A 19,278-nucleotide genomic window follows, 5' to 3' on the forward strand; every position below is an offset into this window, starting at 1 on the left:
GGTTGTGGTGGTCCAATGGCGGTCTGACCACCCAACTTATAATGGGACGGTCGGACCGCCGGTGCGGCGGCTGCTGGACCACTGCGGCACAGTGAATCTGGCAGTCCTCAGATTGTCAGACTCGTAATCAGCCCCTATATGTCAAGAGTACATGATCGGGAGATAATTTATTACTACATGAGGAACCCTTTTTAGCAACCTTAGAATAACAACAGGTCGAGAAAAAACAAGGCTGTAAACCCATGCCTTGCAGTTTGCATGCAGCTCTTTGGTGCTGGTTCAGATCTCACTGTGCAATAACAGAAGGATTGCCATTTACAAACTGCAAATTAAAAAATAATCACTTTGTCAAAAACAGTAACCTACTTATGTAGCTACATAAAATACCAACATGTGATCTGCATGTTACACAATGTGATTTGAAGTTGGCACATTAACCCCCCCCCCCCCCATGATAACCTATGAGTCAAAACTGTGACTTGACAAAACACAGATCTCTCCAGCAAGGGCATTAACCATCACATTCATCTTACCATTATTATTATTCCCTGAAAATTGCAGGGCACACAAAACTCTATTCAGCAGGTGCCTTAACCTGATATGATATTTTAAAATGCAGCCTCTTTATGGCCAAGTATGTAAGCCAAAACAGATTTACTGTCACATTTATCATTGTAGCCCATCTTTTGTGGCACAGTAAAAAAAATATTTTATATGCTGATTATCAAAATCGACTTTACATGATTCTGCTCTGCGTTACACCACCCCCTTTCTGCTGCCACAACTTGACCCCCAATTTATAGGTTCCAAGAGAAAAGTGTTCCAGGACATGTTGAGCCCTGCCATTCCAAATTCTTCTGCCTTGCAGCAGTGTGCTATTTGTGCTAGAGACAAGGCTGCCTGCCAACAGGAAGTTGTACAGGCAAGCAATGAGTGCAGCAAAACAAATGCCATGTAAGAAACAGTACTACTTTGTTATAATATGCCATTGCATTGGGAATGATGCTGTAAACACAGAGCTACAAATTAGAACAAGAAGATATGATAATGTAAGTTGTGGGTAAAACAAATTAAAAAATCAGGAATATCCCAGCTGATTTGAGTGATGTCATGCATGATACCACATTCCAAAAGTGGACCCATCAAGCTTCTGCAAACAGTAGTAAGATATATACCAAGGGGTTCCATCCTGCAGCTGAACACAGACAAGACAGAAGTACTGATCTTTGACAACAGCAGCGACACATGAAACGACTCCTGGTTTGCCATCAGACCTAGGACCTGTACCCACTCCCTCCAACCATGCAGGAAACCTCAGAATCATCATTGACAACAAGCTCACCACAAAATCACATATCAACACTGTCCCCTCCGCCTGCTTCCTCACTCTGCTACATAAAATCTTCAAGTGGCAACCCCTATACATGAGACGCACCGTGACACAAGCCCTCATCACCAGCCGACTGCACTAAGGCAATGCAGTCTACGTAGGAAATGCAGCACACCTTCTACGGAGACTTCAGACCATACAGAACGCCCCAACCAGACTCATTCTCGGCCTTCCCCGATGAACCCACATCACACCCCACCTCAGAAAACTTCACTGGCTTCTCCTACAGAAGAGATGCCAATTCAAACTACTGAACCACGCACACAAGGCTCTACACAACCAAGGATCCGCCTACATTAACCGCCTGAACTATCCCCAACCATTGAGAAGACTACACTCCTCCTCCCTTTCACTTGCCCATACTCCCCGCATCTACCGAAGCAGAAGTGGAGGGCACTCCTTCTCCCACATCGCAGCAAAGACCTGGAACAGCCTCCCCACGCACCTCCAGACCATTACCTCAATTCCAAATGGTCCTCAAGACTTGGATCTTCGAATAAGCCCTGAGGGCCTGCAAGCACCTGGAAACCTTTTGGGGTGATAAGCCACACTTTATAAATCCTGATTGATTGATTAATTGATTGCTGGCCACATGTGCCATTATTAGTAAATATTTAGCAGAAAATGAACTGTCAGTGTTCATTCAACCATCATGGGACAAATACAGTGAGTAACTCACTCATCCAGTTTGTGCAAAATGAAATAAGGCAAACCCGCACAGACACCAGTAACAACACAGGCAGGGGGAGCAATAATCTTTAGGAGGAAGAAAACGAAGACACATCCGATGTAACTGAAGTAGTGGACAGGAACAAGAGTTAATGGTAAACCGACTCAGTGAGGGGACAGGGAGCAACAGACGATCAGCAGAAGAAGACTCACAGAATAGAGGAAGAACACTACAGCCAGTGGTTCATCCATGACAAGCTTAGGAAATTGTTGGGAAATAGCTATAAACACATAGATTTATGCTAGACTGATTCTAATCAGGCCTAATTTATTATGAGTAGCAATTACAGTAGATAAGAAAAAGGACGTCTCTCTCTCTAAAATAATTACCTGTTAAGTAGTTGATTTCAATTGTCACTTATTTGGTGATGTAATATTTGTATGTAAAAATATATTATAGACCTTACAGCCTTGACTAGCCTTGAATTGCCTTCCTGTTGTGTACCAGGCTATTTATTCTTCATTCTAATTACACACATGATGTACAAAGGTTGCATGCAAAACCCAAGAAGCTGGTAGACCCTTAATCTCACCTCATTTAACTGTCAGCTCCAAGCCACACTCCTCTATCGACCACAGACTGCATTATGTATTCTACGCTATGGAAGGGAGACCCACCAACCTAGATAAAACAGTCAGATAATATAGGCAGAAAGCAAGAAAGGACAACAAAGCTGTGTCTCAAATAGTCATGAGAGTATGACATTCCTCCCTTTGGTCAGGGCATGAGACTATTTAGACAGACCCAAAGTGAAACTCAGGGAAGTAGAATAAATTGTTTGGGTGTTTATGTATTTTATTAAGAGACGTGATGTGTTTTTTAAAACCTTCTTAGTTTGTTTTGACATGTGATGGATTAAGGTTGTTGTAGTAAAGAGCTCCACATAAATCCTGCTTAAAATCTAACTTCTCCAGTCGTGCCAAAGCTGGACATAAAAATGATTTGAGCAAGTCCAAGAAGGACAAAGAATGTAAAGATGGGCAAATACAGCGAACTGCATTTCATTCATCAGTGTTTTTGAAGTTAAATTTGCACATTATTAGAAACAAGGGCATCTTAAAAATCAGCTGCATTCGACAATCAGAGCCACCACATTGTTGTAGGAGGACAGATTAATAAATGGCAAATTATGATAATCCAGATGAAAGATAATTGTGATCCTGTGTACAACAAAAGTCAGTTTAAAAAATCAAAACAGCGCCTGTCTACATTAGCATATTATTTTCTTGAGAAACAAAACGCTGTCTTATTTGAAGTACAAAAATAGTGACACAAGACAACCCACAGTGGTTACACAAGTATATTTAAGCCATATTATTATTGCAAACTTGAAAATTGAAACATATGACTGCCCATAAACTGAGAACATCAGACAAGAGTGTTCAAGAGGTAAAATGACCAAACAAGGTATGTATGGTAAGATGAAGTGTGTAATTTGATGATCAGTACTTTGTTTATCCCAAAACAATCAAGTAATTCAACATGTCTTTTGACTGCGGGATAACATTGTTGATGCTATTTTATTAGATAATCTAAGGACAAAACACCTATGCAGGATCAGGGGTGGTGTTGTCCTCAAGAATACATGAAGAAATTTCGCCTCAGTAGATTGTTTGTCAACAAATAAAATAGTATAGTCAAATTAAATAAGCCTTTTTGAGTTAGATATATGTTATAAACCACAAAGGTTTATAAAACAATTCGGATAATTACAGAAGGCGAAAATATGGCTAGTGATTCAGAGGAACTTAGCATAAAGCTCAATTAAATGTAGAAATCAATAAATAGAACCACTTAAGGTCTAGCATGCACCATGGATACTGCAAGTCTGGCCTCTAAGGATCGGAGGAAGCAGCTCCACAGGTTCTCTCTGGCTCACCTCTAATATGTGGCCTCTTTGATCAGGGGCGGCTCTAGGCCCATGGCGGCCCTAGGCAGGGAACGTAGGTAGGGGCCCCCCAGAGGAACGCAGGCTCGGAGGCCAGTGAAGAGGTGGGGGGGGGGGGTCAGGGTGTTTGGAAGTGGAACAGAGCCGGAGGTCGCTAAATCCCTGCCTGGGGCCGCCACGCAAATATGTATCCATCCTCAGAGGATTATTATATTAGAGACATATATTGGCGTGGCGGCGCCTGGGGTTTGGCGGCCCTGTGCAGGTGCACAGCTTGCACATGCCTAAGGCTGCCCCTGCTTTGATTGCAAAATACACAATAAATCATACAATCAGAATGAGGTGAGCAGAATGATGCATAATACATTTCAATAAAGATTAAAATGCAAAAATACCTAATATCGTCCCCTAAATGAAAAATAATTAGTTTCTGTTTGCCTTAATGACATTGAAAGTGACAGTACAAATCTAGTTATACATAAAACAGGGAAAGACTTAAAAAATGAAGCCAGACAGGAAGAACCTTGAACAGTTATGTTTGAGAAGAAAGCTTCATCTACAGCTTACCACGATCAACATATAAACCAAAGGAAACAACAGGATACTAAACATATTGTATTTAATAATATTTCACTGCACATTTTGATGTGTGTCAAGACAATAACAATTAAAAGACGGTCACTTTTCGAATTCCAAAATAGAGTGAGGGCCCAGTTTCAGCTGCGGTCGGTAGTCAGAGTTTCTGCAGGGCGGTGACATGGGGAGGGGGGGGGGAGGGGGGGGGGGGTTAGTGATGTATGGATTACAGAGTTTAACAGGTAAGTAAACATATAAATAAATAAAACGAATTTTGTTGCGCGCACTGCATCGCATTTGGTGATGCAGTGCACGCAACAAAATTCATTTTATTTATTTATATGTTTACTTACCTGTTAAACTCCGTAATCCATACATTACTGTCCCCCACCCTGCCCCTCCACCTCCCCACATCACCGCCCTGCAGAAACTCCTTCTACCGACCGCGGCTGCCCAGTTTGCCAATCTAAGGAAACACAGTCCTATAGCATGCAGCAAGTTGGTCACAAATGTATGCCACTATATTGCTTAATTTGAGCTGGTGGTTTCCAGTGCCCAGCACTGGCACTTCATTGTCAACACCTGCGCTTGTGACAGTCTGCCACAAGGTGGCGCTGTCTGGCTAAGTTAGAGGTGACCATAACAAAAGTTAATTATTAATTCAATATATACTAAAAAATACTATTACCTGCCACGCAAGCCATTCTTATAGCTGTGGGGGCCTGTAATAGTCCGAATTGTCCCACTTGTGGGGGTGTGATGGTTAGAAGTTGTGATGTTTCTATCATTGGCAGCATAGCAAGGGCAATGTGTAGTGGAAGCTGCATTGCCCTCCCGAAGAGCCCTGGCACTTATTTTTTTTTTACAAATTAAGCACTGCAGATGGTATTATTTATTCATTAAAAATTGGCTTTAAAATTATGTAAGTATCATGCTCCTTTGCAGTAATATTGCTGTGCGGCACAAGCTTCTCGCAGTTAAAAGACGTGTTGTCCTTGTGGATTTGTGTTGTCTGATTAGTTATTGGCGCGTGTAGCTTAGCACCAGCACCAGAGAACAGTTAACAACCCCAATTTTGCTTAAGTTTTAGGAGGCGCTGACTGTCGATGCTTTTTGGAAACATTGTTAATCGACATGAAGTCAATGGCATTTCAGAAAAGAGAGACAACGGCTGCTCAGTGTTCCTGACTTGTGCTAATTAGGAGACATTCTGAGTTAAATGAATGTGTTTTCGATAGTGACATGGCATAAACAGACACTCGGCTCTGTTCTGAGTCGCACACATGTTCATGACACGACCCTGGTCTAGTTTGAATATTCCTGGAAACTGCGTGCAGTAATCAAGGCTGCCCAGAGAGAAGTTTGAGTGATGCTTTGCAGACACGCATCTCCCAAAGATACTGTTATAACATGTCTATCTGGGCCACAATTTAAAAAGTCCACAAAGGTAGTGTTCTTCTCAGTTGTGTGTTGGTTCCTAAGCGAAAGTAAACACGCATCCATCAGCTGTTTACAGTGCCGGCAGTTTGTGATCTTGGCTAAAACGATCCCAGCCTGGGCGGAAGGTCATTTTATATTATTTCCGTTGTGTGTGTCGTTTCAGAGAATTCCTGTTTACAGGGAGCTAGCACGGACATTTGATGGAAACATTCCATCAAACACAAATATCATTCTGCTAGCACTCACTAAGGAATACCAGACTGGTGATTTCTGGGACATACATTGTGTAAACGTATGTTTGTTTATGTGCAGTCTGTGTATAGCCCAAAAAATAGCTGAGGAGCATTGTACAGGGTGAAGCAGTGTTCTTTAAGTATAAGAGTGTTGTTATAATAAGTTTATAATTAAAAACATTTTTGCACTTTTTCAGATGGAATGATGGGCTCAATGGCAGCATTTCAATTGGTCCACTGTCATTCAAGTGTTTTGCGCCATATTATTATTATTATTTCATTATTTTATTACTATTAAATGGAATTTTAGAAGCAGAGTGAAGATAAGGGAGCAGTGAGATAAGGCATTAATTTCATAAATTAGTTTTTTTTTACAGAAAAGAACAAACAATGCCTGTTTTGAATTAGTTGGAAAGTAATCCATTACTTAGTGAGTTATTAATAATATCAGTGCTGCTAGTGATGTAAGCACCTACTTTCTGCTTCGTGAGTTTTATGTACGATGCTAGACACACATTGCACAGTACTATGAATGTTTACAGTGCACCATAAATGAATCACAATCTTCCAGCATTATAAGTTTCAACTGAGCAAGCGTCTCTCTGACAGCTAAGTGTGGCCAGGGAAGATAGCCAGCAGGACGTGCCCTTAGGGAGCTTTGTCGTACCCCGGGCCGGGGAAGGCGAAGCCGGACCCAGTGGGGGCCCGGGGGCAAACGCCGTCCGGAGGCGGGAAGCCCGTCCCCGCCCATCTGCACAGCCCACTAGAGAGGGGTGACCAATCCAGGGCAAGCTCGGACCCCCCCAATCCGGAGGCAAGCTGAACAAAGCAAGGGGGGAATAAATAGGGGGCAACAGGTTCAAGTAAGCACAAATCCCCCCGCGCAGTAGAGGGCAAGCGGGACGGCACTTGCAGCCCGGGCAGGTCCTGATGGACACCCTCCAAGTCGGTAGCAAGTTGAAGCCTAGACCCATGAATCGGAGGCCCATACAGGTGGCCCCTCCCTCCCCCGGATATTGTGGAGGTTGGGTCCACAGAGCGACAAAAATGATTGCAAAGACAATGAATTATGTTAGCATGGATATTAAGAGAGCATTTGGATAACCATGATTTTGCAAAGGTATAAACATGTTATGTTGAATAAACTGCGACCTTTTAGGCGCCAAAGTACATTGTCAGTGGTGTGATTTGAGGGTTATTATGGACGCAGTTTTGAAGCAAGGGTGGCGGGGGGACAACTCGCCTCCTGGAGGGGGTTTTCCCAGTGCCTAATCCTTTACCTATCCTGCTTCCTTCTATCAATTTTTTGAGGCATTCAACCCTCTTTTTAATTCTGGGTCCTCTGTGTTGGCTGCTGAGGAGTCCCCAACACCAAACGGATGTCTCTACCGATGTGGGGGCCGGGGCACACTTGGGCCTTCCTGAGTGACTTTCTCGGGCCTAGCTGGGGCTTGGATCCACATCCTACCGCTTCCTGCCTGGGCCCACTGGGATATAGATTGTGCGCCTCGATTCCATGGGACTGACTGTGCCCTCCCCATCAGCGTTATTGCTCCTCAGGATCTGGTGGCCAGGCACATGGTTTTTCAGCCAGCATGGTGGAGTCTAGCATGGAAGCAACACAGCCAGGATCCACTCTGTTCCAGTAGATCCTCCCCAGGGTGGCTGAAGAGGGGGTTCTCGGGGGGGGGGGGGTGCAAGACCTGGGGACTCAGCTGGGGCGTGGCCGTCCACTACTCTCTGGGCCTACTGTAGCTGGAGACATCCTCCTGTGGTCACATGAGGGGGATCGGCACGAGGGAGCGGAGGTTACTGCGAGTGCCCGGTGGAAGCTGCAGCCGGGACAAGTGGAGTGTTCACGCACCTGGGGCCTGGTTTCACCAGCATAAGTTCCGGGGGTGCTGGTGGATTAGACCGGGCCCAAACTGCTCCAGATTGCCGACCTTACTTTAAAATGTTTTTGGACACTAAATATTTCCAAATGGCCAAGACACTTTATATAAAGCTTCTACATGATACATGAAAACTAGTCTTTTACACCGGAATGGAAATATGGCAGCTGTAATTTCAGAAATTGCACTTGTGCCGTAAAGAAAATGTTGCACATACTTTTTTTTTTGCCTCGCATAAGAAACAGGCGGATACACCCATTATGCATTCACCTAGGCTTTTGGCAACACCTCGAAGCTTTAATGGTTTTAAAAAGTGATGCAGCCCCCCAAGTAGTGTCCTGCCTGAGTAGCTATTTATTTATAGTAGAGCTCTTTCAGAGGGTATTACATTTCTAACACCATGACATTTTGAAGTTGACTCTTATGCTGCATCATTCTCATTACCTACATTATAAGGGACATATAAAATAACATTTAGTTACAGAAAATGCGTACTTTGAGTAGGTTGTTGATGGAGGAGGCTCTTAGCAGATGAATTGAAGCGAGATAAAATATACATTGAATTTTGAAGATCTTTTTCATTTGTAGTTTATCTCACCCTAGCTGCTCTTTTCACGAGCTCTAGTTCACCTGAAAAGTAATATGTACCCCATTACGACACAGAGTATTTTAGGTACTTTTAAAAGTACATCTTTTTGCCTGTGACTGTTTATAATGACTGATTTATTTAGTGTGTTATATGGGAAATAACATATTTGGGATTGTTGATACCATAGATTATGTTCTAACGTATATAAAAAGGAAATGGTGTGCTTAGCTTCTAGCACATTGCCAAGGACAAGTGATATATTGTGCAAAGTTGTTAATCCACGGCCGCTATTTGGTGTCAAAATGATGGGAAGAATTGTGTCTTGTTTCACATAAATGAAATGTTATGATTACAGCAGACTGTCAAAGAACACATCATTTTATAAAAGTCTGTCCACCCTCAAGTCAAGATGACAAGAAGAATCGCTGTCTTAAATCCTTGAGGCTCCTAATTGTACTCATATCTATGCCAAGCGATTAGTTCTCATGATTACTGTATGAAGAAGGAAATATTTTATACTGTACATTTTTTTAAGGAAAGCACTTTCCGAAATAAACTATTGTTATAATAGAGGCACATCGACTTCTAGCAGAAATAGGGGACAGGCTAGACAAATATACCTTGATTTCATACCGCCAACTTCTACACACGAAAGTCCAATGTTCTGGACGGTTTTTAGCATAGGTCCTCAGGCTGGATACTCCCATCACCCCCATACTTCACCTTAAATCTCTTCAGTGCCAGGACGAATACACGCAGAGATAGTCAATGCTTTCAAAACCCATTTGGAACAAGAATATCGCAGTCCCTACCCTCCCGCTCCAGATCGTACATCTGAATTCCTGACCAATTTAGCACTTCCCTAGCTGGATGAGAAATATGTTCTGGACCTAGAGAACAGCTCTCACTTTAGGAGAGGTCCAGGCCCAGCTGCAGCAATTGCCTAAGTCAGGGGTCTCCAAACCGGTCCTGAAGGGCCGGATCCATGTCAGATTTTTTGGATATCCCCATTGAGATACATGTAGTTATTTAAAAAATCTGGCATGGATCCGGCCCTCCAGGACCGGTTTGGAGACCCTTGGCCTAAGTGAAAGGCTCCAGGCAGTGAAGGTTTCCCAGCAGAGTTTTACCAGGACTTTGCCTCCCTTACCAGGGCTCCAGGGCAGCACAAGTTCGAGGCTGCCCTGGGGGCAGGACATTCAATCTAATACGGCATACTCTCTTTGTTAGCTCTGAGTGCACCTTATGAAAGGACCGCCCTGCGCTAACAATGAAAATGTGCCGTATTGTATAATACGGCCCCAGGTGTGTAATACAAACATTTATTCACATCAGTACATTATTTAAACAAAATGTCAAAAGTGAGGTGGCGACACAGTGTGCAGTGATCGTGTTGTCACCCTGAAGGAGAAACAATAGTTAAAACAATTGTATGTGTAACTATTGGGGTAAAACAGTAACCAGGAAGGAGACTTCAAGGAACTTCCGTAAATGTAACATTTAGAATCTTTCCTGGTCAGTTAGTGGATCAGTTTTTCAATCCAACCAAGGGACAGGGTCATCATCAGGATGAAAAAAGGTTTGTATGAGAAGCAGGAAGGGGGCAGACAACCTGAAATTTGAAGGTCCAGATTGGACCGCAGAGTAGTCGAGCAGATGTCTCTTTGTTTTGAAAACGTTGTTTATAAAACAGTGTACTGAACATAATATGAAATGAATGAATGGGTATTTATTCCCAAATTTGTTATATACATCTCCAGTGTTCTAGACAGACATGAATGCAAATGGATTCACTCCTTCGGGTTAATTGCAGATGGCCTGAATAGCTCTGTAATACAGATGTGAAGATAAAGATATCTCTTGTCTGCACTATATTGTCGTTCATAATACATACGCCACTGTGTCTTGAAGTATCAACACTAGCTGGATCACACTTTGCCCTATATAAAGATCATGATGGCTCAAATGTGTCTAAAGAATAAAACATAGCTATATATATAGCATGTATGCACTGATGATTCAATTTTGTATTGTTCGCATTTTAGCTGCATAAAGTTGGTCTAATTGAAAATAACAATAGTAAGCTGTTTCACATGTTTTTTGAACATTCTCACTGGGCAGCAGTGAATGTGGATGTTAGATTTGATCTATATGGTACTCTAGGAAGTGTAGAAAGGTATAATCTGGATCATAAATCAGTTGTATGAAAGTTGAGGACTGATGTGCACTTAATATGACAATATTGGTGAAGCAATTTTCAGTACATAAATATACAGTAAATGAAAACGCCTACAGCATTGCAAAATTCCATGTACTTATCACCATGCTGGATTGGGAATCTTAAGGTTATCAAAGGGGTTTCAGGTACTTCAGAATGTAAGATCCAGTGGGTAACACAACCTATGAAAAGACATAATGAAATAGCATAACTTGCTTGCCGTGACATTTACTCTATTACCTCACAAACACAAGGGACCCAGTTTGAACTGGGGGCTGCGCTCAGCTGATCTGAGATTGCACGCCCCCCATTGTTCGGACCTGTTGTGTGCTCAAACGGAGGCCCTGTCTGATCTCTGCTCCCCTTCTGTCCTTCCCTCAGCTCCTTGCTCAGCGGTTCCCCTTTGTCGAGTCGCCGTTTGGACTGTTCCTCTGCAAGATGGTGCCCTTCACCCAGAAGGCCTCGGTCGGGATCACCGTCCTCAATCTGTGCGCGCTCAGCGTGGACAGGTAGGCCACAATTTCTCTTTAACTCTTGCTTTACTTTCAGTGTGTATATTTGTCAGTGATACTGTTTTGCCATAATACCCCTAAGTGCTCTGCATGCAGCAGCGTTCAAACATCTCTATAGCCCAATACATTCACAGAGAGAAATGCATAACCCAGCCGCCATCTTTGTGCCATATATTCGCTGGTGCGAAGTGACTGGATAGACAAGTGATGAAAAGTGAAGGGTCAACCCCTCAGTCTACTTTAAAAGGACACATACACCCTTAGGGTCTGATTCGCAAAAGTAAACTTACACTTCCGTGTAAGTTTACGATTGTTTGTTATTCAATCACAGAGGGTTTTACGAGAAGTAACTTTACAAGTGCGAAAAAGACGCATCTTTTTATGTGCAGGGACTCCACACTTGTAAAGATAATTCTCCTAAATCCCTTTGTGAATAGCAAACAATCACAAACTTTTACCTTTGTGAATCAGGCCCTTCATTGGCCCATTATGCCAATAAATATCTCATCATTTCAGATAACTCTAAAGTGGGGCGCACCATGATATCTCATTTCTGCACACAAGGTTTATTTGGTGCATCACTGAGCCAGATTCCTTCTCTATTCCATTGGAAAAGTCTGAATGCCCTGTGGACTTCACTGCTTCTGACTGCAGCAGTTCTCAACCAGGCACGTAGAATGTGTTCATCCTCTGCCCCATTCCTAGTCTTTCTCTTACTTCGAGGGGAACTTTTTGAATCTGCATCAAAATGACAAGGCCAGGCAGAGAGAGCATACTTTTTACCACTTGGCATTATTACCTCATGATTTACGTTCAGTGTCTACTTATTTATGCCCATGTTTTCCTCCCAGCATTGCCACTACACTTTAGCTAGTAATGAATGGCAGTCCAACATCTGTGACAATTGTAATTGGCATAGCCTTTAGGTTTCTTTGGTACCTATTGGCTTTGCAAAGCCTTTTTTAGGTGCTCTACAGCGACAGGCTTTTTTCTGACACTGTACAGCATTATCGAAATAAGTAAATAAATGAATGCATGATGACACACCCGTTGCTGGAAGTTGTGTCATTCGACTAGCACACATGTGTGCGGAATGACGTGAGTGCAATTTGCTTTAATTTTTACATGCAAATTCCAAGTGGCACCTGCCATCTTTGATATATAAATACTAAAATTAAAGCAAGCAGAGATTTGTTTGCATGAGAGCACATTTTTTTAAAGGATTGTGTAGATAGGAGGTCGGGGGAGCGAATAGGGGGAGCAAAAGGGTGAGAAGAGAAAATGCATGGAACAAGAGAGAGAACAACACAACTGGAGAGAAGAACCCAGAGCATAGTGGGGTGGGGTAGCGAAAAGCAAACAGCGTGTAGTGGTAAGCACATACTGGAGTGAGTAGCACACTAATGTGACAGCAACACAGGAAGCAGGGTAGAAGCAAATGAGGACAAGAACAACACAGAGCATGAGGGGCAGGGGAGAAGTACGAAAGTAAAAAACCACAGAGCAACAGAGATGGCTTTTTGGGGCGAGAAGGAGAGAGCTGGAAAGCATGTGCTCTCATTAAGTGCCGAATCAAAAAGAAAAAGAAGTTCCTTAAAAGTAAGCAGTGAAACGATATTAGCCAGCGCATCGGAGAGATGGTGAAGTGGCTATGCTCAAGCAAGAGACACACACAAGATGGATAACCTTGGACAAGGACAGCCAACAAATGAGAAGCAAGCAAATGAGAGTGAAACCAAAGTCAACCAATGGTAAGCAGCAAGTGGGCTGAAGCTCCTATAAGTTCATGGTAAGCCGAGTGCTCAGCCTAAAAATGGCTGTAATGCCAAAAACCGGTCCTAGGAAGCTTGAGTCCCGTCCAGGGAAGGCATGGCTTGGCAGTTCGGCTGGACTGTTCCCATGAGGAACAGGGTCAGACTGATTTGCATATGGCCATGTCTGAACTGGGGTGGCAGAGTGGGCTAAAGAACGGCAATGGATTAAACACAGATCTGTTGACTGGGTGGGTGTGTTTGATTGGTTCAGATTCTCCGTCCATCACCACCCCCTTTTGTACCGCTTTGTTCGCCAAAAATGAATCAGAGCTGTTTTGCCATAAGCAAAGGTCCTCTAGACCTAATGCCTAAAATGAATATAAAAACTCAAGTAATGATCAATTTTGCCTTGTTTGTGTTGAGCTAAGGCAGCGAGGCACAACAATAAATGGGTAACAAGACTCACAAAAGTTGTGCGTACCCATCTTGTATGTTGTCTATCAGCCCAAAGTTCAGTCAAATACAATGTTACTTCTGAGGTCTAAATGAGGCCCATAAAGTTTGTTGCAGAGTTTTCGGTACAGAACCTCCTTGGTCACAACATATTAAAATAACATGTGGTAGTAATCACTTTATAAAAACACCAATCTGTATGATTATTATTATCATAATGAGCTTCATTATTATCATCATCTTCCTTGTTATTATTATCATTAGGTGTCCTCCTATCCGAAAGGAAATTGCTTTCTATACAGGTATCCTTTTATATTATTTTTAGGGCTCCCGGTTTTATGGTATTTTTTTTAACGTTTCCGTCTGTATTTATCCATATTTATTTTTGGGCCATGTTATCCGTATTTATCCATATTTATTTTGTGTTTTGCATATAAATGTAGTTGTAAAACTGTACATTTCCATATTTATTTAAATGATAGACACGCAGTCATACTTTGATGTCTGTTGTGTTTTAGCTATTTAAGATGCCAAATATTACATAACAGTCAATCCACCGGCAAATATTAGCATTATAACATAAATGTTAGTTGACAAATGCAGTTATTTAAAGAAATGTCATCCTGTTTCTTAATTTCCCATGCTGTCCATCTGCTCAGCTGTTGGGCTAAACTCAGGAACGACAGCACGAAAAGTCACTGAAAAGAAGCAGATTTTCTGTATTTATCCATTTTTTTAAATAAATGAAGACAGAAAACACATTGTTTTCTTTATGTATTTATCTGTAAAAACAGAAAACAGGGAGCCTTAATTATATTAAAAGCCATGTACCAGTTCAACGATGACATTGTCCTTTTCTGAAGACCAGGTCTGCCTCTCTGCCTAAGGATTCTCCTTTGGTTGGTTGCGAGGCTCCTCTCCCTGAATATGCTCATCATAAATACCCCATAATGCCATTCCCTATTATGTAGATCACTCTTCTTCCCATGGTCTGTCCGGTGTCCAAACAGGAATTCCAGATTAGTATTACCAGGAATCATTTCTGTCTGATGGAGCGCAACATTTTTGTTCAGTTGTGAACATGACTTTCACCTCTAGATGACAATAAGCAGGGGTGTAGATATCAATAGTGCAGCAGGTGCAATTGCACTGGAGCACAGGGGCATAAGTGGCCCTCTGCACCCCAATTATGACTGTACTTCACTATTTAAACACGGTGTCGGGACCAATTGTAACTGCTTGGAGTTGGGACCATGGGACCCTTGTCAGGCTGCTGATATAAGGTGATGGTCCTCCACCTCTTGCCAAATGCATGTGGAGCTTTTTAAAAACAGCTTTTTTGCTGCATTGATCTAATTTGTATTTTTCAAATATTATACGTTTTCGGCTTTGTATATCAGCAAGAACTTCATCATTCTGCTCCTATTACAATTAATGTTTTGTCTTTACATCAGACATGGTATTTACTACATAGAATATAGTTATGAAAAAAATCAAAAGTGCAATCTTTTTTTTGGGGGGTGGGGGCAATATTTTGTCCCCCAAAAAATCCTAATAATTTAAATAAAGATAAGGTGGGCTATTTTGTCTTCCCAGAAGACATCGGGTTTCAGCTGCATGTCCTCACTCTCTGAACATAATTGGGCACTGATTACTATGACTACAATTTAACCAATGATGTTTCAAGGCATTCTTAAGATGCACACATTGTAGTTCCCAAGGCTTTTGCTTTTGAGTGACAGGTTACCCTTACTTCTGAATCATTCCACAACACAGCTGATTAGCTTATAAGGATTTATTCACAAATAAAATGCCAAAGCATTTCATATAAAACATTTTCAACAACAATTATTTTCTACGTGCGGAGGGTACTTTATGTCCTCCTAGTCCCATTTAGTTACATCCTGCCATAGGGATTGAGGGGCCACACCTTTTGCCCATCAAGAAGAGTGTCTGTCAGGCTGAGAAAAAATATGTATTTTCAGATCAAGCAGACAGGAGTGAGACAAGAACTAAGTGCACATGCTCCTGGCTGCCAGATATGAACTTTGCCGGACTGAAGATGTCACAGCTCTTGAGGGCGTGATCTCTTCAGCCTGCCAAAGCACCTCTGGTCTCTCCTCCTCACAATGAGAGGGAGTGCCACTCATTGCCTCAGACCTAGATGCTTCCGTTTTAACCACTCAAGTACCCAGGTTCAAGTGTCAATCACTAACACATCGTTACAGAGTGGGGTAAAATCAGCAAGTTTCACTGACCCAATCCCACCCTGTGACGAGGGAGGGACTGCTGACTTCCTTCATTGGCTAAGGTCAGCCAATGAGGAAAGGCAACACAACCATCCGTCCTGGGATCCCCGAGGCAGAACTGCAGGTAAGTGTGATTTTTTTTTATTAATGTTTGGTGCATGTGTGTATGTATTAATATTTGTTAGGGAGTATTGTGAATGGATATGTGTGTGCATGTGTGTGAATGCATAGGTGTGAGTGAGTGTATATGTGTGCATGTGTGTGTCCCGCCCTGCTTCTCCCTGCTAAAATTAACGTCCGACACTGGTCCCAATTCCTAAATGGCCCTCCATGATGCAGGGCCAGAATGCCGGAATCACCGCCTAAATTTCAACACCCTGCCAGACAACTCCGACCGCCCAACTTGCTCTGGCCTCCGTCTCACGGATCCACAAGACCAAAACCGGAGGAAGATCCTTCTCCTAACTCGCCGCCAAGACCTGGAACACCCTGACCTAATTCAGGAAGGATCTCAAGACCTGGCTCTTCGACTGTAACTCCACACCCAGATGGATCAGCAGCCCCCCGCGCCCCAGTGCCTAGAGACCCTCACGGGTGAGTAGCCACGCTTTACAAACCCCTGATTGATAGATTGATTGACTTTAGGGAAAAAGGCTGAAGGCACCTGGCCTGGAAGTCGTTTACAAAGAACCATAATCAATGGAACGTTCATGGTGTCTTCTCTAAATATATATTGTTTAAAGTTGATGTGGAATGTGGGACATGGCCATTGTTTTTTTTTGTTTAAGAAATTTTTTATTAAGCATTGAAAAGAAATACAAAAGACATATAAATGTAAATGTAATGTAAATTGATACTTGTATAGCGCACTACTTACCCGCAAGGGTCTCAAGGCGCTTGTACGAATACCGCTGTGGAACCCGTCCTGGCTTTCCCTGTGAGGCGTCCACTCCTGGGCGCCCCCAGGGTGAAGGCCAGGCATCCTTAGCGTTGTGGGGGCCGTTGTGGAGATTAAGCAAGCTATTGCCCAGAGTTGCAGAGTGGGACTCTATGATTAGAATAGGCACCGAGGCGAGAATTATCAGGTCCGTGGAATTTTGAGCCCAAGACCCGCCGAGGCGGGGAATTGAACCCTGGTCCGGGGCTAGACCTCTGCATCAGGGTCTGCCGCTCTAACCATTGAGCCACAAAAAGTACATATGAATATAATATTGAATGACATCAGTTCAGAGGAAATTATATAAGGAAAAGAAAAAGGGGAGAAAGAAAGAGAGAAAGGAAAGAAGGAAAGAGAAAGAAAGAAGAAAGCAAAAGAGAAGGAAAGAATAAAAGAGAAAGAGAAGAGAGAGTGAGGGTAGCCAGAGGGATCATGTGGGAGTAATAGCACGTGGTAAAGGAGAAGGATTAGAGGAAAGATAGGAAGTGAAGGGAAGCCATAACAGATCGGATTTAATTTTCAGAGGAACAGAGGTGGAGGAAGCAATAGAAATTCTGTGTTCATCACAAATGTAGTTCCACCATGTGTGGACAGAGATTTTAGAATTGTCTTTCCAACACGATAAAATAACTTTAAGTGCAAGAGCAATAAATAGGTCAAACAATTTAGCAGAAGAGGGTGTAACAATATTAATATCATCAGATAAAGAACCTAAAAATATGCGTAAAAAAGATAACGGGAAACAAAGAGATAACATTTTCATACAAATATTCCAAACATCAGTCCAAAAAGATAAAACAGGGGAACAATCGTATAGTTGGTGTTTTAGAGTACCTGGAACTTTGGAACAAGACCAACATAAAGGAGAAGAGGTAGGAGAAAATTTATGAATAGTAACCGGGGTAATAATAACTCTATGATATATAAAGAGCAAGGATTGGGTAATGCGTGCAGCAATGGAGACTTTAAAAATCCTAGACCATAAACGATCCCACATTGCAGTGTCGAGGGAGACATCAAGATCAGTCTCCCAAGCAGTCTCTACTGTAGATTTAGAGCGAACAGAAGTATTGGACAGTAAAAGTGAATATACAAGAGCAGCTTTAGGGAGTTGAGTAGAAAACAAAGGATAAAGTGGAGTGACAGGAGTGAAGGAAGAAAAAGATTCGGAAGAAGAAGGTAGAGAAGACAAGTGAGATTGAATAGCAGATGTTATAATAGTATATTCAGAAGGAAATGAGGGTGGTAAATTAAACATGTTTTGCAGTACTGGGAAAGAAATAAGGGAGGAATCAAGAAAAAATTGATGAACAAACAGTATATCCTTTTCCTTCCAATGTTTAAAATAGAACGATTTACCTTTATATCTAAGAAATTTGTTATACCAAACCACAGAGGATAAAAAACATTGCAAGGGGGAGAGGTTAGAGGAAAAAACATTTTGTAATAGAGATTGGGAATATTTCAAAATGGGATATTTGGATATAAAGGTACAATTTGACATAAAGGTAATATGCTGAAAGGAGAAATCTTTTAGAAGAGAGCGTTCCAGAAGAACCCACTTAGGGACAGGAGTATCAAGGAAATCATAAGCCAAGGAGAAGGATTGTTTGATCAAAAAGGCAGAGTGGTATGAGCTAAAATCAGGGAACCGAACACCACCTTCATTTTTAGGTCGGATCAACTTATGAAAACCAATGCGGGGATGTTTATTATTCCACAGAAATTTTGTACATACAGAATTAATACGAAAAAAGTAGGATTTGGGAATTTTGAAAGGGAGCATAGAAACTGTGTATAGAACATGTGGGGTGATCATCATTTTGATGGTGTCCAATCTGCCCCACCAGGACAGAAATAAGGGGGACCAAATTTGAAGAAGAGATTGGATTTTGCCAATTAGGGAATCAAAGGTCAATTTAAGGGTGTCCCTCAGAGAAGAAGAAAACCATATACCAAGGTACTTAATTTTAGTTGGGCACCATGCAAAATCAGTATTATTAAACATGTATTGAAACCAAACAAAGTGAGTTAAGGGGTAGAACTTCCGTTTTGGATAAATTAAGCTTATAACCTGATATGGAAGAATACAACTGAACTTCATTTAAAAAAGGTGGAAGGGAGGATTCCGGATTAGACATGTAAATGAGGACATCATCAGCATACGCAGATAATTTAGTTTCAACAGAGGAAAATTTTATACCAGTAATATCAGGGTTGGAACGAATGCGCTCTAGAAAGGGCTCAAGACATAAAATAAATAATAAAGGGGAAAGGGGACAACCTTGTCTTGTGCCTCTGGTCAATGAAAAGAATCTGGAAAATTGGTTATTAACAAAAATACTGGCACGGGGGGATGAGTAAAGGAGCTTAACCAAGGATATAAATTTCGGGCCAAAACCAAAACAATGGAGGGT

The 19,278-nt window shown here is 42.1% G+C and overlaps 1 protein-coding gene across 1 annotated transcript in view; it reads left to right on the forward strand.

The window, feature by feature from the left end:
• EDNRA (endothelin receptor type A) overlaps nt 1–19,278 on the forward strand; it is a 243,916-nt gene that overhangs the window by 79,873 nt on the left and 144,765 nt on the right. The window contains exon 3 of the mRNA XM_086962268.1: nt 11,338–11,465. Within this exon, the coding sequence (XP_086818394.1) occupies nt 11,338–11,465 (128 nt within the window). The remainder of the gene's footprint in view (nt 1–11,337; nt 11,466–19,278) is intronic.

The sequence above is a fragment of the Lissotriton vulgaris genome, chromosome 3_1 (assembly GCF_964263255.1).
Source record: "Lissotriton vulgaris chromosome 3_1, aLisVul1.2, whole genome shotgun sequence".
NCBI lineage: Eukaryota > Metazoa > Chordata > Amphibia > Caudata > Salamandridae > Lissotriton > Lissotriton vulgaris.